This window comes from Schistocerca nitens, chromosome 2 (assembly GCF_023898315.1).
Source record: "Schistocerca nitens isolate TAMUIC-IGC-003100 chromosome 2, iqSchNite1.1, whole genome shotgun sequence".
Lineage (NCBI taxonomy): Eukaryota > Metazoa > Arthropoda > Insecta > Orthoptera > Acrididae > Schistocerca > Schistocerca nitens.
In genome coordinates, this window is record NC_064615.1 from 460909163 (window position 1) to 460935553 (window position 26391).

Here is a 26391-nt window from a genome sequence, read left to right on the forward strand (position 1 = left end):
ACAATACTATGTAAATTGGAAAATTCTTTCTTTCATGTTGAAAAAAGGAAATATCAAATTACAACATTTTCTCGCTTTCTCCTGCTGTATGTACTCTTAATATCGCAATTAAATTTACACTAGTAACATTTCATACAGCGCTCCAACTGTGAATCTGACGAAATGAAAAATTTTTTGAGTGTACATACCGCAGGTGCATAAATCCGTGAATTAGCCAGCCAGTGATGCTGTATAAACAGACAACTTCTGCAGAGTCTTTCTTCTAAGATCCGTGTCTTCTCTTTCACCTGTTAATTTATGCTACAGGTTTATTAACTGTTTACGATTTATAAATTAAATTACTACACTCAGACACAGCCACGCTATTGGAAGAGTGCTCTTTGAGTAAATAAACGTGAAGAGTCAATAATTACGTGCATGCTATGTTATCTTATAAAGTCACCATTACAAACGTTACTAGTAGAGGATAGCCGCAAAAATATTATGACTTCGACAGTCACCCGCTCTTCAAAGATTTTTGCAGTTCCTGATGATATTTTAGCGTTATATAACGTGTCTGTTTGTGGAAGCATAAGTGACGTCTCCCGGAACCAGTCATTTTAATGAAGACTTAATTAATGTCATTTCTCCTCCTAGTATCATCTTTACGATTATTACTAGTCTCCGCAAGCTGTAATTTGTTATCCATAAGAGTATAATTACGTGTTTAATTTTTGCTGTAGTTTGTTTAGTTGCAGTCACTTCCGCATGTGGCTTTAAAAGTCGATTGAAGTACAGCATTGTCACGCGGAGCTTTCGTCTTCCCTTTCTTTTGAGATTGTGTGCATCCAATGTGATTTGTGAAAACAATGATTACGGTGTATTTAATCACGATCAAAATCACTTACGTGACTGCTTCATTAACACTAGAGAAAAAAAGAAAAAATCAAATTTAGGCTGTGTGTGTGTGTGTTTCTAGATAACTCTGTGACTGTCTCTGCCCTTAGTCTCTCAGACGCCACTCCTTCTTTGATAACTTAGACACCAAAATTGGAAAAACAGAAAACTGAATGTAAACGCTGTACATTAATTTAATAAGTGAGGGGTTGTTGTACAGTCAATTCCAGGCTATGTACAACATAACGCATATCATTATTCAGCTATGGAGAAATTGTGTGTGCCCGCATCTCGTGGTCGTGCGGTAGCGTTCTCGCTTCCCACGCCCGGGTTCCCGGGTTCGATTCCCGGCGGGGTCAGGGATTTTCTCTGCCTCGTGATGGCTGGGTGTTGTGTGCTGTCCTTAGGTTAGTTAGGTTTAAGTAGTTCTAAGTTCTAGGGGACTGATGACCATAGCTGTTAAGTCCCATAGTGCTCAGAGCCATTTTTAGAAATTGTGCTAAGTCTATGGACTGCATAGAAGCATTAAATCCGATTTTGTGAAAATCATTAGGATACATCGAGAGGAAAATGTACTGATTAATATCTGTTGGTACATTTCGTCATACACTTGTTTGTATTACGATAAATCTTATTTTGGTGTAACGAACAAGTAATAAAAACGTTAGAAAATAATTATAGGAAATTTGATTTGGCTTCAACTATTTAGATTTGATGTAGTCAATACAGTCTATTTCCAGCCACAATTAGTGCCGAGTCGCTTGCTGACTAATTATCAGACGGATTCAATTTTGGTTGTTCCTGAAACACCAGGTATTTGTTTCTATCTGAAGACGCCCGCGTCAGACTTTGAGTGCAGAAATAGAGTCCTGTTCGCTTCTGAGACGCAGGCAGTGTGTCTAATAGCGTACACGGCCTCCTTTTACCACCGTAACAGTGAGTAATCTTCAGTGAAGTCTTGTTTGTAAGTTATGACCCGTTGACTTGGGGATTTGTTTCTGTTCTTCCCGAGACGTGGTGGATAACTGTTGCTGACTATTCGTACATATTAGCCTGTCATGTACGTGACACTCTACTTCATCTCAAAGATTGTTGATAGGTTTCAGGTCGGTGATATGAATATATCTGCCTAGCAAATCCAGTGATGTTGTTCCGAATCGCGATACACAGATCCTTTTTTGTGGACACGACCATGAAAATGTTGATACAGAAAGTATCCAATTTCAAACTGTCGCCGGTGCAGGTATTGTTTAAAATAAAATGTTTATGCAAACAGTTTTCTTGTTGTTTTTGTTTTCGAACGAAAGTGATTACCTGGGACATCCAGAGCGTCTCACAGTCTTCACAGGCTTTCCCTCCCAAGCGGCCGGCCGTTGTGGCCGAGCAGTTCTAGGCGCTTCCGTCCGGACGACATAAAATCAATCGCGAGTAAGACAGATGCCAGAGAGAGATTCATTGCAAGAATTGTCAGGGAATGTAGACAGTCAACAAAGGAAGTGGCTTACAAAACACTCGTTCAACCAAAACTTGAATATTGCTCGTCAAGTATGGGATCCGTACCACATAGGACTGATAGAGGAAACAGAGAAGATCCGTAGAAGTACAGCGCGTTTCGTTACAGGTTTGTTTAGAAAGCGTCAGAGAGATGCACAGCCAACTCCAGTGGAAGATGCCGCAAGAGATGCGCTGTGCATCGTGGTGCTATTTACTGAGCGCAAGTCTCCAGAACAGTTGAGCAAGTACATTGATTCTTCATACATATGTGAAGAAAAAATTAGAGACATTCAAGTGACTGGAAAAGGAAAAGGGGAAGTGACATATGTGCTCCCCACACACCGTGAGGTTGCTTTTGAGTATAGATGTAAATTTAGAGAGAGTGACATAAAAATTATAGAAAATGACTGCTGCATAACAATGTGTGAATATGGAACTCCATAATGGTATGTGTGGTCAATGACGATAGTGAATTTCGGATGATCTGTTTGTGAGGTTCAAAACGGCGCTTTTTATTCTGGTGTAATGATTTCGACCGTACTGTGTTCCGTCGACCCTAGAGGAGGCTGGAAGACCAGAAGCAGATTTGTGAGGGCGGCAGGTACAACCCCCTCACATAATACATGCGGCTTCTTTAGTGGGGAGAATGAGTAAATGGTTCAAATGGCTCTAAGCACTATGGGACTTAACATCTGAGTTCATCAGTCCCCTAGATTTAGAACTACTTAAACATAAGGACATCATACACATCCATGCCCGAGGCAGGATTCGAACCTGCGACTGTAGCAGCAGCGCGGTTCCAGACTGAAGCGCCTAGAACCGCTAGGCCACAGAAGCCGGCCATGAGCAAATCCTGACAGATTCGGGTTGGAACTAGTTGACTGATCTTGTACAGCATACAATGGTGAGTCAACGTCGACGTCCAGCAGGCGAGGTGCGGCAGACAAGGAGTGAGGTGAGACGGGGAGGGCGGGGGGGGGGGGGGGGCATCGAGCCCACGATACTTGATGGCAGTGCCCTATCACGGCTCACGCATGGAGAGACCTTGGGAAGTAAGCATTCTCCCCGCAGCGGAGCTTTGTCATTTGCTGGCGATGTAGACCGCAGGGCGTGCTGGCACCCGTCGTCGTGGCTGGTGACGGAAGCGATTGCATCCGGGGAGCAAACCTCTGTCCACAAAGTCTGGCTTGTGGCACCTGGCAACCGTACTCACTAAGTGGGTCGGTGGCTAGGAGGGCCCAAGTTCGACCCGAGGCCGCATTCGAGGAGGAAGAGATTTGTGTTTAACGTCCCGTCGACAACGAGGTCATTAGAGATGGAGCACAAGTTCGGATTAGGACTGGGAAGGAAATCGGCCGTGCCCTTTCAAAGGAACCATTCCGGCATTTGCCTGGTGCGGATCAGGGAAAGCACGGAAAACCTAAATCAGGATGGCCGGACGCGGGTTTGAACTGTCGTCCTCCCGAATGCGAGTCCAGTGTGCGAACCACTGCGCCACCTCGCTCGGCAAGCCCGTTGGAGCTGACGCCGGACCGGACGGCGGGCGATCCTATAGGATGAGGGATAACTGCGTCAGCAGACGGCAGTATAGCGATGTTGCCCGCTTCACCGGCATTGTCGTCTGTCCGGCCAGTACTTATTTATACGCGCCAGGGCCAGGCGTGTTAGCATGCCGGTGCCCGAGGCGCTGCCCACATCCGCTGCCGGAATGCTGCGGGCGTGTTCCAGTTGCGGACCAGCTGGCTCTACCGACGTACTGAGGCCGGCCGCCATAGCGAAATTACTGCGACAGCTGCTTCCTGCAATCCGCGCGGTTACACTGCCGAAAAGTCTTTAACAACTTGTCGACAGACACCAGGCAGAAAACTGAAAATCCCCAGACATTCGAAGAGAAGGTAAAAGAGTACCTTATTATCTATTACTTCCGCAATTTATCAGAATATTTTGACTCTGCGATATAAATCTCACGTAACTCTAATAAACAGATCTTGTTCCAAGTACTAGATAAAAACAGTTAGTGAGTAGTAAAGCAGGATAAGACTGACATCTGGCTTATTTATTGACGAATTATTTCTAAATTACCTGTTTCTGCCGTATTTATTACCAAATTATTTATAAATTACTTTATGTTTCTACAAGAAGTAGTGTAGAATAATTTGGCCATAAATATGGCAGATCTCAGTTTTCCACTAGCTTAATTAGATGTTGCTCTACAGAATGGGCCCATAAAATTGCAGTTTAAGGTAAAATTTGTGTATAATGAGAACCGAAATATCAGTTTAGCTTGACGTCTCCTGTAACATACACTGCAAGGAAAAAAAAATGAAACACCGTCAAAACTGTGAACATTGGCACCAGGATATAGTAAGTGTGTACTGAGGGTTTGTAGTATTAGTGATTCATTTGTCACGGTCATCGGCGATCAGATGGAGCTCTGGAGGTATGTCTCTGAGTCCTCTGGTTTGACTCTGTAGGCAGCAACTGTGCTGAGTTTAGAAGTGACCAGTACGTGCACTACGCATTCTGGGGTGCAAAAAATTGTTCAAATGGCTCTGAGCACTATGGGACTTAACTTCTGAGGTCATCAGTCCCCTAGAACTTAGAACTACTTAAACCTAACTAACCTAAGGACATCACACACATCCATGCCCGAGGCAGGATTCGAACCTGCGACCGTAGCAGCTCCAGATTGTAGCACCTAGAACCACTTGGCCACTCCGGCCGGCATTCTAGGGTGCAACCTGCCCCGCAGACTAGTACGTGCCCGTGTTCAATAACTTCAGGTTTTTAAACAGCGTCACATTATAGGCCTGTGGAAGCTGGACGGAAGTATCGATGGATTGCTGGACATGTTGGGCGAAATGTATCGGGTTTGTGTCGCTGCTTTCAACCGTCGCTTGTGGAGGATTTCCCCATCTGAAGGCCATGAAGCAGCAGAAAATGGAATAACGGGAGTAGGATTTGTTATGAGTAGGAAGGTACGGCAGAGAGTGACTTACGGTGAACACTTCAGTGACAGTGTTGTTCTCATCAGAATCGACATCAAACCAGCACTGATAACAATAGTTCAGGTATACGTGCCGACATCACAAGCAGTACGTACAGGAGAAGGAGATTGAAGAGGAGAAGAAGAAAGGATTATGGGAGATTATGGGCTTGGCAGGAAAAACGAAAGAGGAGAAAGACTAATTGAGTTTTGCAATAAATATCAGTTAGTAGTAGCGAATACTCTGTTCAAGAATCACAAGAAAGGGAGGTATACTTTGAAAAGGCCTCGAGATACGGGAAGATTTCAGCTAGATTACATCATGGTCAGCCAGAGATTCCGAAATCAGATATTGGAGTAGCTAAGTAAATCACTTGAAGAGGAATGGACATCCCTAAAGACGGAAACGACAGTAGCTGGAAAGAAAACTATAGATACAAGGAAAGTAACTGCGAAGAAACTATGGATAACAGATGAAATACATCAGCTGATCCATGGAAGAAGGAAATACAAAAGCATTCAGGGAAATTCAGGAATATAGAAATACAAGTCACTTAGCAAAGCAATAAATATGAAGTGCACGGAAGGTAAGGCGAAGTGGCTGCATGAAAAATTTGAAGAAATCGAAAAACATATGGTTATCGGAAGGAGTGACTCAGCATATAGAAAAGTTAAAACAACCTTCAGTGAAATTGGAAGCACGGACGGTAACATTAAGAGTGCAACGGAAATTCCACTGTCAAATGCAGAGGATAAAGCAGATAGCTGGAAAGAGTACATTAAAGACTTCTATGGGGAGGAAGACTTGTCCGATCACGTGATAGAAGAAGAAACAAGAGTCCAGAGGGAAGAGATAGGGAATCCAGTAGTAGAAGCAGAAATTTAAAAGATCTTTGGAAGACTTAAGATCAAATAAGGTGGAAGGGATGGATAACAATCCATCAAAATTTCTAAAATCACAGAGGGAAGTGGCAACAAAATGACAACTCACGTTGGTGTCTGGAATGTATCGGACTAGCGATATACCATCAGACTTTCGGAAGAACAACATCCACACAATTCTGAAGGAAACAAGCCCCGACAAGTACGAAAACTATCACATCATCAGTTTAATAACTCATGCATCCAGGCTGGTGACACAAATAATATATAGAAGAATGGAAAAGATTATTTAGGATCTGTTAGATGACGATCAGTTTACCTTTAGGAAAGGTAAAGGTCCAGAGAGGCGGTTCTCACGTTGTGGTTGACAATGGAAGAAAGACTGAAGAAAAATCGAGACATTCAATGGTTTTACCGACCTGGAAAAAGAGTTCGACAATGTAAACTGATGCAAGGTATTTGAAATATTGAGAAAAATAATTGTGAGCTATACGGAAACACGAGTAATATACAATATATGCAGGGACCAAGAGTTAACAATGAGTCTGGAAGACCAATAACCAAGTCAAAGGATTAAAAACGGTGTAAGGTACGGATGTAGTCTTTTGCCCGTATTGTTTAATCTATATCTCGAAGAAGCAATTATCGAAATAAAAGAAAGATTCAAGAGTGAGATATCAGTGGCAAGATTAGCTGGTGACATTGCTGCCCTCAGTGGAAGTGAAGAAGAAACAAGATATGCTGAGTGGAATGAGCAGTCTAATGAGTAAAAGTTATGGGCTCGGAGTAGATCGAAGAAAGACGAAAGTAATCGCAGGTTAGCGGAAATGAGGACAACGATAAACTTAAGAATTGGGGTTTACGAAGTAGACGAATTTAAGGAATTCTGCTACCTAGGCAGCAAACTAACCCATGAGGGACATAAAAAGCGAACTAACGTTGGCAAAAAGTTCATTCTTTGCCAAGAGAAGTCACTAGTATCAAACATAGGCCTCAGTTTGAGGAAGAAATGTATAAGAATGTACATTTGTAGCACAGCAGTGTGTGATAGTGAAACATGGACTCTAGGGAAACTGGAACAGAAGAGAATCGAAGCCTTTGAGATGTGGTGCTACAGAATAATGAAAATAAGGTAAGGTTCAAATGGTTCAAATGGCTCTGAGCACTATGGGACTTAACTTCTAAGGTCATCAGTCCCCTAGAACTTAGATCTACTTAAACATACCTAACCTAAGGACATCACACACATCCATGCCCGAGGCAGGATTCTAACCTGCGACCTCAGCGGTCGCGTGGTTCCAGACTGTACCTCCTAGAGCCGCTCGGCCACCCCGGCCGGCGATAAGGTAAGGGATGAGGACGTTCACTGGAGAATTGGCGAGGAAAGAAAGATGCGGGAAACGTAGACAAGAAGAAGGGACAGGAGGATAGGATATCTGTTAAGACATCAGGGAATAATTTCTATGATACTAGAGAGAGCTTTAGAGTGTGAAAACTGTAAATGAAGACAGAGATTGGAATAGATGGAAAAAATAATTGAGGACGTAGGTTGAAGTTGTTTCTCTGAGAAGTAAAAGGTGGGCACAGAAGAGGAAGTCGCGGCGGGCCGCATCAAACCCGTCAGAAGACTGTAATACAACCCTCGTTGTTAGCGTGCGAACCATTCAACAAAACATCATCGACATGGGTTTTCGGAGCCGGAGGCCCACTCGCGTATCCTTGATGATTGCACAACACAAAACTTTAAGCCTCGCCTACGTCCGTCAACAGCGACGCTGGACTGTTGATGACGGGAAACACGTTACCTTGTCGGACGAGTCTCGTTTCAAATTGTATCGAGTGGATGGACGTGTGCGGGTATGGTGACGACCTCATGAATCCATGTCATCAGGGGACTGTTCAAGCTGGTGGAGGCTCTGTAATGGTATGGGGCATGTGAAGTTGGCGTGATGTGGTGCATCCTGTCTGAGCACCTGAATCCATTCATTTCCATTGTGCATTCCGACGGACTTGGGCAATTCCAGCAGAACAATGCAACACCTCACATGTCTAGAATTGCTACAGCGTGGCTCCAGGAACAGTTTTCTGAGTTTAAACACTTCCGCTGGCTAGCAAACTCCGCATACATGAACATTTTTGAGCATAGGAATGTCTTGCAACGTGGTGTTCAACAGAGATCTCGTACGCTTACGGGATTCATGGTGTCAGTTCCCTCCAGCGGTACTTCAGACATTAGTCGAGTCGGTGCCACGTCGTGTTGCGGCACTTCTGCGTCCTCGCGGGGCTCCTACACGATATTAAGCAGGTGTACCAGTTTCTTTTGCTCTTCAGCGTATAATTAATCGCAAGAATAATGAGTTATGTAAAATTAATTGCACTCCGTTTTCAGGCCACGAGTGGCCTATTGGGACCGTCCGACCGCCGTGTCATCCTCCGTGGAGGATGCGGATAGGAGGGGCGTGGGGTCAACACACCGCTCTCCCGATCGTTATGATGGTATTCTTGACCGAAGCCGCTACTAATCGGTCGAGTAGCTCCTCAATTGGCATCACGAGGCTGAGTGCACCCCGAAACATGGCAACAGCGCATGTCGGCCTGGATGGTCACCCATCCAAGTGCCGACCACGCCCGACAGCGCTTAACTTCGGTGACCTCACGGGAACCGGTGTAACCACTGCGGCAAGGCCGTTGACGTTAAATTAATTGACGGGAAGAAATATCGGGATACCCATAATCGGTTTACAGAGTAAGTACGATTAATGGGCTAACTGCATTTAGTCGCTCACCGCTAGCCTGTGCCACCCGCCACTGTGCGCGGCGCGGCACGGTGCAGCGCGGTGTCGGCCTCGCCCTTGGCCTGCCTTGGCCTTGCGGCCGATGTGGGTCGCGGCGGGGCGAGCTGAGGCCAGCGACACCGCAGCGCAGCGCAGCGCACCACGCCACAGCTGGCCGCCGCGCCGCAGCCCGGCACACACGCACCGCGGTCCCGTTCCGTCTCCCATCCTGACCGAGGCGCTGTGTCAGTGCTATACTTACAAGAAACCCCTTGAGTCTGAGGTCTCAAAAGGCCCATTCGACGACACACATATTGTCTACCACGCTTCCACAGTATTGGCTGCTAATGGCAACAGGTGTTGGGACGAGAAGTATCCATCACGAGGCTACGGAACGTAGTTGAACTGCACAGTTGACGAGTAACTCACAACAGTGCTACAGTGCTACTGGTGTTTATACAGAGCGGAGCAATGACTGTGACAAACAAAGCAAACATCGCATTATATCAACAAGAACACTTGCCGATCTAGGGACCCAAGCAATCCCGCAGAGTGAGAAAGAAGTGGCAGATGAAATATTAGCGTTTCTGCAAGATAAGTCAGTGGAATGTGTGGTGTCGTCTACGCTCGACTGTGCGGGCAATGTACCTGAGGAGTACAGTGGTGCTGATACGTGCTTAACAAGCGAAAGTGATACGGAAACAGCCTATCATCCTAGTCGGACACGCAGCCACAAATCCCGCCACAGTGAAAAGTGGCAAAGAACAATTGTTGCCCAAGGAGCGGCCACTAAACATAATTACGTACATTAAAGATCATCCGCAGAATAATAAAAATAAGGTATGAACAATTTCAAATAAGTCGGCAGCAATATTACCCTGTAGTGCATAAGAAAAACTGCGGATATTCAAGGGAGGACAAAGCACACTTATTACAAAAAGTGGTGTTTGTGCATTTCAATCGTGCTCGATACCAATTTACAGAACGTGCAGGTAGTAGCGTACAACGTAATGCGCATTAAACTGTGCGCGACGTTCATTGCAGTGATTTGAAGGGAAGCTGTGGATAATTCAAACAGTACTACAGAAATGAAACATGTAAGATAATGAAATTTCAAACAAAGCGTAATCTTGATGATGCACATCAAACAGCCGAAGTGGCACTCAAATTTGTAAACCAGATAGCGCCGGCCTTTGTGGCCGAGCGGTTCTAGGCGCATCACTCCGGAGCCGCGCTGCTGATATGATCGCAGGTTCGGATCCTGCCTCGGGCATGGATGTGTGTGATGTGCTTAGGTTAGTAAGGTTTAAGTAGTTCTAAGTCTATGGGAAGGAGACCCGTGGTCTAGGGGTAGCGTCTTTGATTGATAATCAAATCGTCTTCGGTCCCGGGTTCGATCCCCGCCACTGTCTAAATTTTGATAAATGATCAGCATTGGCGGCCGAAGACTTCCGGCATAAGAAGTCAGCCTCATTCTGCCAACGGCCTTGTCAAAGAGGGCGGAGGAGCGGATAGAGGTTCAGGGCACTCTCTTGTCCTAGGGGTGGGAAATTGCCCCTAAAGGCGGAAGAATCAGCAATGATCAACGACATGAGGATGCAGAAGGCAATGGAAACCACTGCATTAAAGACACGTAACGTGTATCCACAGGACATGTGGCCTGTAATTGAAGAAGTGTCACGATGATCTCTCCATTGGCAAAAGATTCCGGAATAGTCCCCTATTCGGATCTCCGGGAGGGGACTGCCAAGGGGGAGGTTACCATGAGAAAAAGATTGAATAATCAACGAAAGGATAACGTTCTACGAGTCGGGGCGTGGAATGTCAGAAGCTTGAACGTGGTAGGGAAACTAGAAAATCTGAAAAGGGAAATGCAAAGGCTCAATCTAGATATAGTAGGGGTCAGTGAAGTGAAGTGGTAGGAAGACAAGGATTTCTGGTCAGATGAGTATCGAGTAATATCAACAGCAGCAGAAAATGGTATAACAGGTGTAGGATTCGTTATGAATAGGATGGTAGGGCAGAGGGTGTGTTACTGTGAACAGTTCAGTGACCGCGTTGTTCTAATCAGAATCGACAGCAGACCAACACCGACAACGATAGTTCAGGTATACATGCCGACGTCGCAAGCTGAAGATGAACAGATAGAGAAAGTGTATGAGGATACTGAAAGGGTAATGCAGTATGTAAAGAGGGACGAAAATCTAATAGTCATGGGCGACTGGAATGCAGTTGTAGGGGAAGGAGTAGAAGAAAAGGTTACATGAGAATATGGGCTTGGGACGAGGAATGAAAGAGGAGAAAGACTAATTGAGTTCTGTAACAAGTTTCAGCTAGTAATAGCGAATACCCTGTTCAAGAAACACAAGAGGAGGAGGTAAACTTGGAAAACGACGGGAGATACGGGAAGATTTCAATTAGATTACATCATGGTCAAACAGAGATTCCGAAATCAGATACTGAATTGTAAGGTGTTCCCAGGAGCAGATATAGACTCAGATCACAATATAGTAGTGATGAAGAGTAGGCTGAAGTTCAAGACATTAGTCAGGAAGAATCAATACGCAAAGAAGTGGGATACGGAAGTACTAAGGAATGACGAGATACGTTTGAAGTTCTCTAACGCTATAGATACAGCAATAAGGAATAGCGCAGTAGGCAGTACAGTTGAAGAGGAATGGACATCTCTAAAAAGGGCCATCACAGAAGTTGGGAAGGAAAACATAGGTACAAAGAAGGTAGCTGCGAAGAAACCATGGGTAACAGAAGAAATACTTCAGTTGATTGATGAAAGAAGGAAGTACAAACATATTCCGGGAAAATCAGGAATACAGAAATACAAGTCGCTGAGGAATGAAATAAATAGGAAGTGCAGGGAAGCTAAGACGAAATGGCTGCAGGAAAAATGTGAAGACATCGAAAAAGATATGATTGTCGGATGGACAGACTCAGCATACAGGAAAGTCAAAACAACCTTTGGTGACATTAAAAGCAACGGTGGTAACATTAAGAGTGCAACTGGAATTCCACTGTTAAATGCAGATGAGAGAGCAGATAGGTGGAAAGAATACATTGAAAGCCTCTATGAGGGTGAAGATTTGTCTGATGTGATAGAAGAAGAAACAGGAGTCGATTTAGAAGAGATAGGGGATCCAGTATTAGAATCTGAATTTAAAAGAGCTTTGGAGGACTTACGGTCAAATAAGGCAGAAGGGATAGATAACATTCCATCAGAATTTCTAAAATCATTGGGGGAAGTGGCAACAAAACGACTATTCACGTTGGTGTGTAGAATATATGAGTCTGGCGATATACCATCTGACTTTCGGAAAAGCATCATCCACACAATTCCAAAGACGGCAAGAGCTGACAAGTGCGAGAATTATTGCACAATCAGCTTAACAGCTCATGCATCGAAGCTGCTTACAAGAATAATATACAGAAGAATGGAAAAGAAAATCGAGAATGCGCTAGGTGACGATCAGTTCGGCTTTAGGAAAAGTAAAGGGACGAGAGAGGCAATTCTGACGTAACGGCTAATAATGGAAGCAAGGCTAAAGAAAAATCAAGACACTTTCATAGGATTTGTCGACCTGGAAAAAGCGTTCGACGATATAAAATGGTGCAAGCTGTTCGAGATTCTGAAAAAGTAGGGGTAAGCGATAGTGAGAGACGGATCATATACAATATGTACAACAACCAAGAGGGAATAATAAGAGTGGACGATCAAGAACGAAGTGCTCGTATTAAGAAGGGTGGAAGACAAGGCTGTAGCCTTTCGCCCCTACTCTTCAATCTGTACATTGAGGAAGCAATGATGGAAATAAAAGAAAGGTTCAGGAGTGGAATTAAAATACAAGGTGAAAGGATATCAATGATACGATTCGCTGATGACATTGCTATCCTGAGTGAAAGTGAAGAAGAATTAAATGATCTGCTGAACGGAATAAACAGTCTAATGAGTACACAGTATGGTTTGAGAGTAAATCGGAGAAAGACGAAGTTGTAGAAATGAGAACAGCGAGAAACTTAACATGAGGATTGATGGTCACGAAGTCAATGAAGTTAAGGAATTCTGCTACCTAGGCAGTAAAATAACCAGTGACGGACGGAGCAAGGAGGACATCAAAAGCAGACTCGCTATGGCAAAAAAGGCATTTCTGGCCAAGAGAAGTCTACTAATATCAAATACCGGCCTTAATTTGAGGAAGAAATTTCTGAGGATGTACGTCTGGAGTACAGCATTGTATGGCAGTGAAACATGGACTGTGGGAAAACCGGAACAGAAGAGAATCGAAGCATTTGAGATGTGGTGCTATAGACGAATGTTGAAAATTAGGTGGACTGATAAGGTAAGGAATGAGGAGGTTCTATGCAGAATCGGAGAGGATAGGAATATGTGGAAAACACTGATAAGGAGAAGGGACAGGATGATAGGACATCTGCTATGACATGAGGGAATGACTTCCATGGTACTAGAGGGAGCTGTAGAGGGCAAAAACTGTAGAGGAAGACAGAGATTGGAATACGTCAAGCAAATAATTGAGGACGTAGGTTGCAAGTGCTACTCTGAGATGAAGAGGTTAGCACGGGAAAGGAATTAGTGGCGGGCCGCATCAAACCAGTCAGTAGACTGATGACAAAAAAAAAAAAAGTCTATGGGACTGATGACCTCAGATGTTACGTCCCATAGTGCTTAGAGGCATTTGAACCATTTGTGAACCAGATAAACAGGTGCCAGGTTCACACACCCATGCTTGACTGCGGTTCATCGACGACGAAGGTTGGAGGCTAATGTTGAACAATATACGCTAAGCAGTGTACTGCGAAACACTTATGCTTGTGCCGGCATTGCACACTGTATACAGATCCAGCGCAGAATGCCGCCCGTTCTGCTTTACAGCGCGACCGAGCCTCCGACCTGCACTTTCTGTGACGAGGGGTGGACGTTCGCCCCCGTTTCCCCATTTGCGTCGCTTATCATCCCTAGAATTAAATGGTGCAAATGGCTCTGAGTACTATGGTACTTAACAACTGAGGTCATCAGTCCCCTAGAACTTAGAACAACTTAAACCTAACTAACCTAAGGACATCACACACATCCATGCCCGAGGCAGGATTCGAACCTGCGACCGTAGCGGTCGCGCGGTTCCAGACTGTAGCGTCTAGCCATTTCGGCCGGCTGGCTATGTCATTAACATTATTATATTAAACTTTCCCCTGACGGCATTGGAAGAAAAAGATTTTCATAAACATTATGCAGAACTTAATTGAGTTTACAATATGATCCAAAGTTAACCCTTTCTGGCTCGGTAGTTTCGTAGCAAGAATGCCAGACAAAGTAAACGATTTAATTGTTAATGTTATGCCTCTAAAATTCACACTATTTTGTGGTAAAATTTACACAAACGTCAATTTTACAATCTGTACGTGCAAGAACGAAGGGTTTTTAATGTTCCAGGAAGATTTTAGCCATAATCTTGCACTGCGCATGCGTTGTGCCTTAGGTCGATTTTGTGGCTCACCGATTTGGGGCTGTTTCCTACATGAATTTGGGGACTGATGACCTTCGCTGTTTAGTCCCCCTTAAACATCCCAACAACCACCACCACCTACATGAATTTGTTCGTCACGGCTTCACCTACTCCTCAATGATACATTTCAAAACAGTTGACGTTTACGCCCTATATAATAATAGGGCATATTACCTTTTATTGTTGCCGTTCGTTTCCGAAGAAACAAGATTCTTCGTTGTGTTTGATGTAGGATTAGAAAAGAAAAGACGGACTGGTACGCAGTACGGACAGTTATAGTAAGTCTCTTAAGTTGCGATTCCAATACGGCGGCTGTTGTGACAGAAGCAGCCTGGCAGTAACAGCGCTCATTTCATTGGCTGTCCTTTAATATACCCGAATGCAATACTTTCTAGTGGTGCATCTGTAGTGACGCGACAGCAGAGACACCAGTGCGACGCGCGCGCGACTTGACGTATGGGCAGTAAAGGCCGGTTCCCACTAGGGCTGCCGCGCGTCAAAACCGCGCGTCAGCGGCGTTGTTGCCATGGAAATGGCGTCAGCGGCAAGGCGCGGCGGGCTCTGTGTCGCGGTTTGACCATGTCGAACCGCTTCCGCTGCCGCGTGACGCGCTCCAGGTGCGCGCCGCCAATCACAGAACGCGCTGAGCGTGACGTCAGGTACGGAACCCCGGGCCACACGAACTTTCGCAGAACCGCTGGCGCGGACGCGGCGGCAGCTATGAAATACTTATCATCCGATTCCAAGGAAACTATTCGGTAGAAAAATTTGATTCTTGGTCATGTTACAGCCTGATATCTTCTCTCGATAAAGGACCGAATTTCTTTTCGTTATTCGTCGTGGTTACTTGCTGTATCGCATTTACGTAAACCTTTACACGAAATTTGAATGAGTGTGCAGAGGTAAAAACGCATTGCGTGGACTTTGCGTACAGTTCATTTTACGTAATACATTATTGCGTATGAAATTTAGTCAACATATCGAAATTGTTTTTAAAGGTGAGAGCAGATCGATAGCTATCACCGTTCTCGAGATATTGAGTGATATGTCGCCGGACGGGCTGTGCCGTGACCGCGCGCGGGTTGCTCGCGGCGCGACCGGTACTTCGTCCTGCTCGTCGTAAACCGTGTGGTTGTATCAACCGCAAATTTCGTAAACAGTTCAAGAAATCTAAACGTGTTTTTTTTGCAAACGATAACTTGTGAAAAGTCATGTATTTCGTCGCATGATAAATATCCTAAATCTGTTTATCTACCGAGATATGAAAGTAACTACAGTTTTTCAGAAGGGATAGATGAATTGTTTTAAACAGCATTTAATAGCATGTGGAATGAGAAGTTAAACCGAAACTAATTTGCTGGTATGTCATAAAATGTAATTTACTAAATATCTACAGCTATTGATTATTTCCTTTGGCAAGTAACAAACTTTTTTTTCTTTATCCAGTGAACTTTACTGATTCAACGCGCGTTTCGCCTTTTACTTTAAGGCATCTTCGGTGGAATCTAGAATGATTCAGTTTTGTTTTGATATGTGATACTTGCAGATTATAAAACAGTTCACATCTTTTTTTACGTGAATGACTGATTACTTACAGTGAATCGAGTTTTTGGCGGACATATACGTTTCGCCTCACCTGGTCATATGCTGGAGGTTGAACTAAAACTTAGATTATGGAACATAAGCACATTTTCATGTTCGCTCTTTTTTCTTCTGTCACTAGCTGTAGACATTTTACCGAAAATTCTGATTTGAAGTCGTAACTACAGTGTGTTCACCTCATGTCCCTTCCTGTCTGGTTTGTTTATGTACATGTTGCCAATCTGCAGAATTAGATGCTGAAAACTAATGTTTGTTTATTTTTGTTCTCTTTATATCTGTATGTATGTGTGGCTAGCCAGTGATAATTATAGAAAGTTGAAAGTAAATCCAGTAGTTGTCAGACAGTGGTTGAAAGATTTGGTGTTCAGCTGATTTCAGTTTTGGTTTAAATGTTTTGTGGAGGAGTGCATGGAAGAGTAAATTCACTGCTTACAGTAATAGATAAAATAGTAGAATAGCATTTCAACAGATGATTATTATCAGAATACTATCACCCAACCCCTTTGTCCTCATTCTTTGACGCCCCATAATACGTCCTGTCAACTAACCCCTATTGTTGTCAAGGTTGTGCCGTAATTTCCTCTTCCTCCTCTATTTAATTCCGTACTTCTTCTTTAGTCACACGATCCTCGTATCTAATCTTCAGCATTCTTATTGATCACCACGTTTTGAAAGCGTCCATTGTCTTCTTGACAGAACTGTTCATCGTCCACATTTCACTTACATACAAGGCTGCACTCCACACAAATACCTTTGTAAAATAGTACCCAACCATTAGAATTTATATTCGATGTGAACAAATTTTCTTTTTCAGAACGCTTTTTTTGCTATTGACAGTCTTCAGTCAGGTTTGCGTCTGCACCAGGAAATACCTTACAATTTAAAATCTGGTTTCGAAAACTGTTCCAAATTTATATTATTCTTTCGTGATTCTTAAGCAAGGTGCTGGCGATGATTACATTATGCTCTGTGGGAAATTCTGGCAGGTGGCTTCAATTTTCATCCCTTCCACCTAGCCTTTGTGTTCTTACTGTTTTCGTGTACCTGCTACCGTATCACATTTTAAATTTTTGTCTCGCTTAACTATCTGCATAATCTCTTTTATCGTACATTGTTTCAATGTGTTAGGGGATAGTGAACAATCATGAACGGTAGTCATGAAATCTGTTTATGTTGAAATGAGAAAACATGAATAATGAAATATGTGAAAGAGTACATTGTACAGAAAATGAAAAATTGGTATGTCTTCACCCAACTTCGTCTTTCCTTCATGTAGGTGTAAGATATTGTTATTCAAACACACCGGTCGTTTCGGTGGGTCCCAGCCCGTACCTCAGTGGCTGTCCGTCATTGGCTACCGCTAGCGTCTGCCGCTTCCAGGTGGGAACGCCAATTCCGCGAGCCGCCGCGTCAACGCGGAAAACGCTTGCCGCTGCCGTTGCCGCACGCCGCGCTGCCGCGCTCTAGTGGGAACCGGCCTTAAACTGTAACCACGTCAGGAGGCAGCCCCGCACTCGATATTACAGTTACGTGCTGGGTAATTCTGTAGCTTTCTTCACCTAAACACCGGAAGCTACGCAGAGCCGGTGATGTGTGATTACCCCAGCGTTACGCCAGTAATTGGCGTCAGTTAGCGTGGTTCGTGATACTTCCTGTTACGCAAATAATTCTGAGCACCTGCTAATGAAGCCCTTTTCCCTGTTCAGCCTGGTGTTTACGGGAAGCCGTGACCGACAGGCGAAGAAAATGATTATGTAAAAGCGAACCTTTTGTTTTCTCGCCAACTCTTCCCGGTACGCCGTCACGGCTTTTGGGTGTAGGCGCGTCGCCGCAAGACAGAACAGGGTGCAAGAAACATTACGGAAAAATAATATCAGACTATAATTTATGGTTCGGTCCGACGATTTTAAAGCTGAGAAATAAAACAATCGTAGCTATGAAGGAATCATTTCGTCCATAAGAAAGCTGTTTAGAGGTGAGCATGAGATTAATATCTCACGCAAGCAGCATGCTAAAAAGCGAAGTGTTTTGTCAGCAGTTAATTACGAGTGGCTCCAGCATCGAGAAACAAAGCGAGTGACGCCACAAATGCTCATACTCACAACACAATAATGCATGAATAATGTTTTCAAAAAGATATGTGCTTCTGTATCACCCTACATTGACGATCAAGCGTTAGCAAACATATGTCATGACAGTGCCGTCGTTAAGAAAAGGAATATACAAAGATGTTACATAATCATGTTTACCAATATTAGTATCTAATGAAGCTTATGCCTCATGACCACATGTAGGAGCAAACCTTCAGTAATGTCTAGAGAGTTACGGATACTTCTTATTTAAGTGAATTTATTGCTTAAATAGAAGCTGCAAATTCAAAACGGAACGCAAGCACAAGATAAGTGAAATCTAACTCTCTCTCTCTCTCTCTCTCTCTCTCTCTCTCTCTCTAATGTTTCTGGCATCGCGGTAGGAAGAACTTTGTTATGATCTTCAACACAAACCTTTCATTTAATCCTATTAGGGACACCAAGGAATTTGGCTACGATTCACAGTCGCTACTAACGGTACGTAATGAGTGTGTGCACACTGTAACAAAGCAGAGCAAACAAAAGAAAGTGTGTTGTTGGATAATAAATCTCGGCTTGTTGTTCAGTAATAAATGTTTGTTCGTATGGTCACGTTATTGCCAGTCCCTCGTGCAGTATGAATGTAGAGTCGTAAGAGCGTGTGATTGGCATAGATGACCACATATACTTCGACATCTATACTCCTCAAGCCAACATACCTCGCATGGAGGAGGGTACTTCTTACCAGTATTATCTGATTCGCGTGTTGGTGAGACAACACGCTATGATCCCTGTGAGAGATACTTCAGCAGAGTGGTTGCTTCTATGTTATTATCATTATTATCTATCCAACCGTTTATTTTTATTCCAGAGACATTTCCTTTGTTTTTATCTGCGAAGCATTCTCAGCTGCCTGTAATACATGTTTGTTGCAGGCAAATAATAAATGTGTTACCAGATATAGTACTATATTACAGTTTTTACGTTTTTATTTTATTGTTGGGTAAGAAACAACTTTTTGAGTTGCAAGTCTCGTAAGGTTAAATTCCTGTTTGATTATCCTTGCAATTTTTTGGGATCTTGATATCACACGTGTCGTCCTGAAACTGTGACTGATTATCCTGCGTACATTAAAATGTTCAATTTTCGGCATTTGCGAGCACATTTCACCTAAACAGTTCACCTTCACAGTGCGTAAAACGTGTGCAGGCTGCGCTTCTTCACTACTTATAGTGTTGTCAACTCTCGCTGTGTGTTTCTCGGTCACTTTTCTTTTGTGTTGTGGCACCTGTAAGCATGCTGATATTTCACTTTGAAACATGGCTGTCAAACGGTAAACGTACAAGAATATGATCATCATAAGACAGCACCGGCTGCAAACAAAATTTTTCTTTAATCTGTTTTCGACACTGACTACTGATGTCTTCATCATAAAATCCAAACAAACACTTTAAAAGATTACAAAACTATTAACAGAGAGAAAAACCAAGAATACATGGTGAACATACCGAAGAGATTTATGATGGAATTGTAATCACAGGTAGTAACAGATCAACAGATTTACTAGCAGAATGTTCTCGCCGTATAAAATATTTCATAAGAAGTTAAGTTCACAAAATAGATAATACAATTCGCCAGATTTCGACAGTATAAACAGTGCTTACCATGACCTAGCAAAGTTTCTTCGTATCAAATTATTAAAAAATCGTATGTCTTTCGAAATAATTATTCAATTTAAAATCTCGTTAGTAAAATAAAGGATCTACGCTGAGATCAAACTATCAGACTGCTATCGTTCGATATTAAAAATCTTTACACTGACGTACCTGCGCAGACAAGATATTGTAGAAAAAATTTTTGTGTTTATAAGAAAGGGATTTCTGATGAGCATATTACTGACTTCATGAATTTAATGCAAATTGTAGTTAAATATAACTATTTTGATTTCGATGGACAGTTGTGTCAGCAGTCCGACGGTCTTGCAATTTGTGATCCAGTAGCTAGTATTTTTGCAGACATGTTCATAAATTCCTTACAACAAAAAGTTTTTGAAAATTTTTCAGCCTTCATTGTAGCTGTTCTTTCATACTCCAGATATATAGATGACGCTTTTATTATTTTCAGAGGGCCTAATAATGGCACTGATCATCCCCAAGCCCCTTAACGTGCTTCACGAAGATGTTACTTACGTTCACACGTGAGCTCTGAAACGAATTCAGTCAATTAAATTATATGGATCTAACATTAACAATAGATGACAACAAAATTCATTTCCAAATTTTTCGAAAACATATCTACACTGATCAAATAGTGTCGTCCTGTTCAGCACATCCTCATTCTCGCAAAAATAGCCTTTTCTCATTGTTCCGTCCATAGAGCTGTTTCTGCTCCTTTGTCTGATGAAAATCTCGATGCTGACAACTTGATTAAATATTGCAGTGAATAATGGATACGAACCAACAATATTGGTCAATGTTTACAAAAGTAGCTTTGGTGAACAGGTAAACCACCAGCTCCGTCCCATAGGACCGGCGACTTGCCACCTCAGTCCCACCTAAGCTGCCGGCCGACTCTCGAAATTGTGAGCTCAAAAAATGCTCTGCGAAGCTATTTTAACACTCACCCACCATAGCGAATTGCTGCTAATGCCAATGACACTTGCTGTAAGATGCTGGCTATCACAAGCACTCCCAGAAGTACGTGTGTTAGGCAACAACAGCCATCATGTACAGCCACACGCGTTTAAAATAGCCATGCATGCTCTGGACGCAACCCGTTTGGCAAGATTATGGAAAGACCGGCCTGTTCAAAAAACTGGAGGAAGTGGTCTTCCCCCAGACATCAGAAACTGGCAGTACCGTAAAGGGCGATAACACAGGCGAAGCCTGGAGTGTGGAACTGAGAAATGTTATCTCTTAAAAGCCCACTTTTTTATAAACTGCATGTTGATATTATACGCAGTTCACACCAGTTTGTACAGTAAATTTGTGTGAAGGCAACAAGAACACGAAATATTACGGAATTAAAGTAAAGTGTATAAGAATAAGTCATGCAGTCAAAAGGAAAGTGCGCTTATAAAAGTCGAAGAGAGCGAATTGTGAAAGGGAAATCCAGCTGTATGTGATTACGATCTCAGGTATTCGACGAATGACCGCTTCTTTTTAAAATATGTAAAAATGAGGAACAAATAACGTAAGTACATCATATTCGTAACAAAAGTGTTTTGAAATTACATCAATCAAAAGGTATAAATTTGTTATGTATGCAAAATTTTCTGAGAATCATCACTGATGATATATGATCCAAATATCTACATCTATACATATATCACACGAGCCACTGAGCACGGAGCCAAGGCAGGCAGTACATCGTGCCTACCTTATCGGTATTTCTTGCCATTCCATTCACTTATTGGACGGAGGCGAGACTGACTGTATGCCTCTATAATAGCCCTTATCTCTCTCATCTCATTCTCATGTTCACTATACAACACAAACTGTGGTGGTAGCAAAATACACTCCTGGAAATGGAAAAAAGAACACATTGACACCGGTGTGTCAGACCCACCATACTTGCTCCGGACACTGCGAGAGGGCTGTACAAGCAATGATCACACGCACGGCACAGCGGACACACCAGGAACCGCGGTGTTGGCCGTCGAATGGCGCTAGCTGCGCAGCATTTGTGCACCGCCGCCGTCAGTGTCAGCCAGTTTGCCGTGGCATACGGAGCTCCATCGCAGTCTTTAACACTGGTAGCATGCCGCGACAGCGTGGACGTGAACCGTATGTGCAGTTGACGGACTTTGAGCGAGGGCGTATAGTGGGCATGCGGGAGGCCGAGTGGACATACCGCCGAATTGCTCAACACGTGGGGCGTGAGGTCTCCACAGTACATCGATGTTGTCGCCAGTGGTCGGCGGAAGGTGCACGTGCCCGTCGACCTGGGACCGGACCGCAGCGACGCACGGATGCACGCCAAGACCATAGGGTCCTACGCAGTGCCGTAGGGGACCGCACCGCCACTTCCCAGCAAATTAGGGACACTGTTGCTCCTGGGGTATCAGCGAGGACCATTCGCAACCGTCTCCATGAAGCTGGGCTACGGTCCAGCACACCGTTAGGCCGTCTTCCGCTCACGCCCCAACATCGTGCAGCCCGCCTCCAGTGGTGTCGCGACAGGCGTGAATGGAGGGACGAATGGAGACGTGTCGTCTTCAGCGATGAGAGTCGCTTCTGCCTTGGTGCCAATGATGGTCGTATGCGTGTTTGGCGCCGTGCAGGTGAGCGCCACAGTCAGGACTGCATACGACCGAGGCACACAGGGCCAACACCCGGCATCATGGTGTGGGGAGCGATCTCCTACACTGGCCGTACACCACAGGTGATTGTCGAGGGGACACAGAATAGTGCACGGTACATCCAAACCGTCATCGAACCCATCGTTCTACCATTCCTAGACCGGCAAGGGAACTTGCTGTTCCAACAGGACAATGCACGTCCGCATGTATCCCGTGCCACCCAACGTGCTCTAGAAGGTGTAAGTCAACTACCCTGGCCAGCAAGATCTCCGGATCTGTCCCCCATTGAGCATGTTTGGGACTGGATGAAGCGTCGTCTCACGCGGTCTGCACGTCCAGCACGAACGCTGGTCCAACTGAGGCGCCAGGTGGAAATGGCATGGCAAGCCGTTCCACAGGACTACATCCAGCATCTCTACGATCGTCTCCATGGGAGAATAGCAGCCTGCATTGCTGCGAAAGGTGGATATACACTGTACTAGTGGCGACATTGTGCATGCTCTGTTGCCTGTGTCTATGTGCCTGTGGTTCTGTCAGTGTGATCATGTGATGTATCTGACCCGAGGAATGTGTCAATAAAGTTTCCCCTTCCTGGGACAATGAATTCACGGTGTTCTTATTTCAATTTCCAGGAGTGTAGTTGCACAGTCTTCCTTGAATGTAGTTTCTCTAAATTTCCCCTTGCATACCTGCTACACTTTCGTGTGGGCTAACCGCCCTTTTACGGTCCAGCACCGTGTCTCTTAATGTATTCGATGCCTATTGTCATGCAGACTTCTAAAGGACTCCACACTCTGAAGCAGTAGTGTAGACTCGCTTGCATTAGCATCTAAATGTTCTCAGCTGCTGAGAGATCTGGCGCCCTTGATGGCCGAGGTAGGGTTTGGCAAGCAGCAACACAAGCAATAGAAACTCTCGCCGTCTGCGGGCGGGCATTATTTTTCTCAAATGTAAGCCCAGGATGGCTTACCATGAAGGGCAACGAAACGAGGCGTAGAATATCGTTGACGTACCGCTGTGCTGTGAGAGCGCCGCGGATGACAACCAAACTGGTCCTGCTATTAACAGAAATGGCACACCAGACCATCACTCCTGGTTGTCGGGCTATATGGCTGCCTCCAGTCAGGTTGGTATCTCACCACAATGACGAGTCCTCGGCATGCAATCTCACTGACTGGCGCAGAAGTGTATCCAGTCAAGAGTCCCGCTTCGGACAGAGCCCGGAAGACCAGCGACGACGTATCCGGAAACGACCGAGACAGCGTTGGAATACCAACCTGACCGTCGCCCGCCATATGACCAGACAACCAGGAGCGGTGATCTGGGGTGTTACTTCTGTTAATAGGAGGAGCGGTACGCCAACGATATTATGCGCCCCGTTTTGTTGCCCTTGGTGAAAGGCCATCTTGGGTTTACACTTCAGCAAGATAATGCCCGCCCGCACACGGCGAGAGTTCCTACTGCTTATCTCCGTGCTTGCCAAACACTAACTTGGCCAGCAAGGTCGCCGGGTCTCTCCCCAATTAAGAAGGTTTGGAGCATCTTGAGCTGGGCCCTCCAACCAGCTCGGAATTTTGACGATCCATCGGTCCATTCGCAGAGAATTTGGCGCAATGTCCGTCAGGAGGACATCGAACAGCTCTATTAATGAATGCTAGGCGGAATAACTGCTTGCATAGGCCTAAGGGCCAGAGGTGAACCAACGCGTTATGGACTTTCTCAATGTATGAAACTCTTTCTCTTGAATAAATCATCCAAACTTATGGAATTGTAATCATTTGTTTGTCTGTAGACGTACCTCACATATACTGATTTCCGTCCGATTCGGGTAATTCCTTCTTGGTGCGCCGGTCTTCCTTCTGTTTATAGGACTGCTTTGCTGAAGATGATCACTACTCTTGTAATAAGATGCAATTGTTATTTTTGTGTCTTTGTTACGTATATTATTTTACAATATTGTACATGTGAAGAGAGCTACCTCTGTTACAAAAAGAGGATGTTACCCAAGTACTTCTGCAAATTCCTTTAAGTGGCCACGGACCCACTAACTCTACAGTAATCTTGAGCCACAGAAAACCAAATGATGTGTGAGATGTTTGTGGAGGCCGTGAGTGCAGCAGGTGGCGTGTGCCGGCAGGTACTGGACGGCGGAGCGGCCGCGCGCCGGATCGTCGGGCAGCCACAGCTACGCGGCGGCGCGCAGGGCGTGCCGGGAGCGCGGCGTGCTCTTCGAAGACGCCGACTTCCCGGCCACGGCGCGCTCCATCTCGCCCAGCAAGAAGGCCGCGCCGCACCCCATCGTCTGGCTGCGGCCCACGGTGAGTCGCCGCTGCTCGGCTCGCGCCCAAGTGACTAGCTCCAATAATCAATTTTTATTGTGAAAACTGTTACACCATTTTAAATAAAACAAACGTTTTAACATTCTACATTTTTATTTCATTAGCTGACAAACTGCCATCGCCAGGGTGTTCATTTTGCCAATATTCTATCAGAAACGAAAACAAGAAATGAACGTTGTTTGTAGTCTAGCATCGAAAAAATTATACACGGAAGAGCCAAAGAAACATGTACACCTGCCTGGTATCGTGAAAGCACCCGAGAGTGCACAGAAGTGCCGCAACACGACGTGGCATGGACTCGACTAATGTCGGAAGTAGTTCTGGAGAGAATTGACACATGAAACCTGCAGGGCTGTCCATAAATCCGTAAGAGTATTGGGGGGGGGGGGGGGGGAATCTCTTCTGAACAGCACGTTGCAAGGCATCCCAGATATGCTCAATATTGAATCTTTCTGACAGATCAAAGCTGTGTGCCGGATCGACACTCGAACTCGGGACCTCTACCCAAGCACGATTCACGACCCGTCCTCACAGCTTCAATTCTGCCAGTATCTCGACTCCTACATTCTATGCTCAATAATGTTCATGTATGGGAGTTTGATGGCCAGTGGAAGCGTTGAAACTCCGAAGAATGTTCCTAGAGCCACTCTGTATCAATTCTCGACTATTGGGATGTCGCATTGTCCTGCTGGAATTGCCAAAGTCCATCGGAATACACAGTGGACATGAACGGATGCAGCTGATTAGACAGGACGCTTACGTACGTCAGAGGCGTATCTAGACGTGTCAGAGGTGCCACATCACTCCAACTCCACACGCCCCACACCATTACAGAGCCTTACCTGCTTGAACAATCCCCTGCTGACATGTAGGATCCATGGATTCATGAGCTTGTCTCCACACCCATCCACGTCCACCCGCTCGATATAATTTGAAACGAGACTCGTCCGACCAGGCAACTTGTTTCCAGTCATCAGCAGTACAATGTCGGTGTTGACGGGCTCAGGCGGGACGTAAAGCTTTGTGTCGTGCGTGCAGTCATCAAGGGTATACGAGTGGGCCTCCGGCTCCGAAAGCCCATATCGATGATGTTTCGCTGAATGGTTCTCACGCTGACACTTGTTGATGGCCCAGCATTGAAATCTGCAGTAATTTGCCGAAGGCTTGCACTTCTGTCACGCTGAACGATTCTCTTCAGTCGTCGTTGGTCCCGTTCCCGCAGGATCTTTTTCCGGCCTTAGCGATGTCGGAGATTTGATGTTTTACCGGATTCCTGATATTCACGGCGCACTCGTGAAATGGTCGTACGGGAAATTCCCCACTTCATCGCTACCTCGGAGATGCTGTGTCCCATCACTCGTGCGCCGATTATAACACCACGTTTAAATTCACTTAAATCTTGACAACATGCCATTGTAGCAGCAGTAAGCGATCAACAACTGCGCCATACATTTGTTGTCTTATATAGGCGTTGCCGACCGCAGCGACGTATTCTGTCTATTTACGTATCTCTGCATTTGAATAGCACTCCTATA

General features: G+C 44.7%; 1 protein-coding gene across 1 annotated transcript in view; it reads left to right on the forward strand.

Annotated features, from left to right (window-relative positions):
* LOC126236351 (calpain-9-like) overlaps positions 1-26391 on the forward strand; it is a 1155357-nt gene that overhangs the window by 805675 nt on the left and 323291 nt on the right. The window contains exon 3 of the mRNA XM_049945582.1: positions 24655-24835. Coding sequence (XP_049801539.1) covers positions 24655-24835 — 181 coding nt within the window. The remainder of the gene's footprint in view (positions 1-24654; positions 24836-26391) is intronic.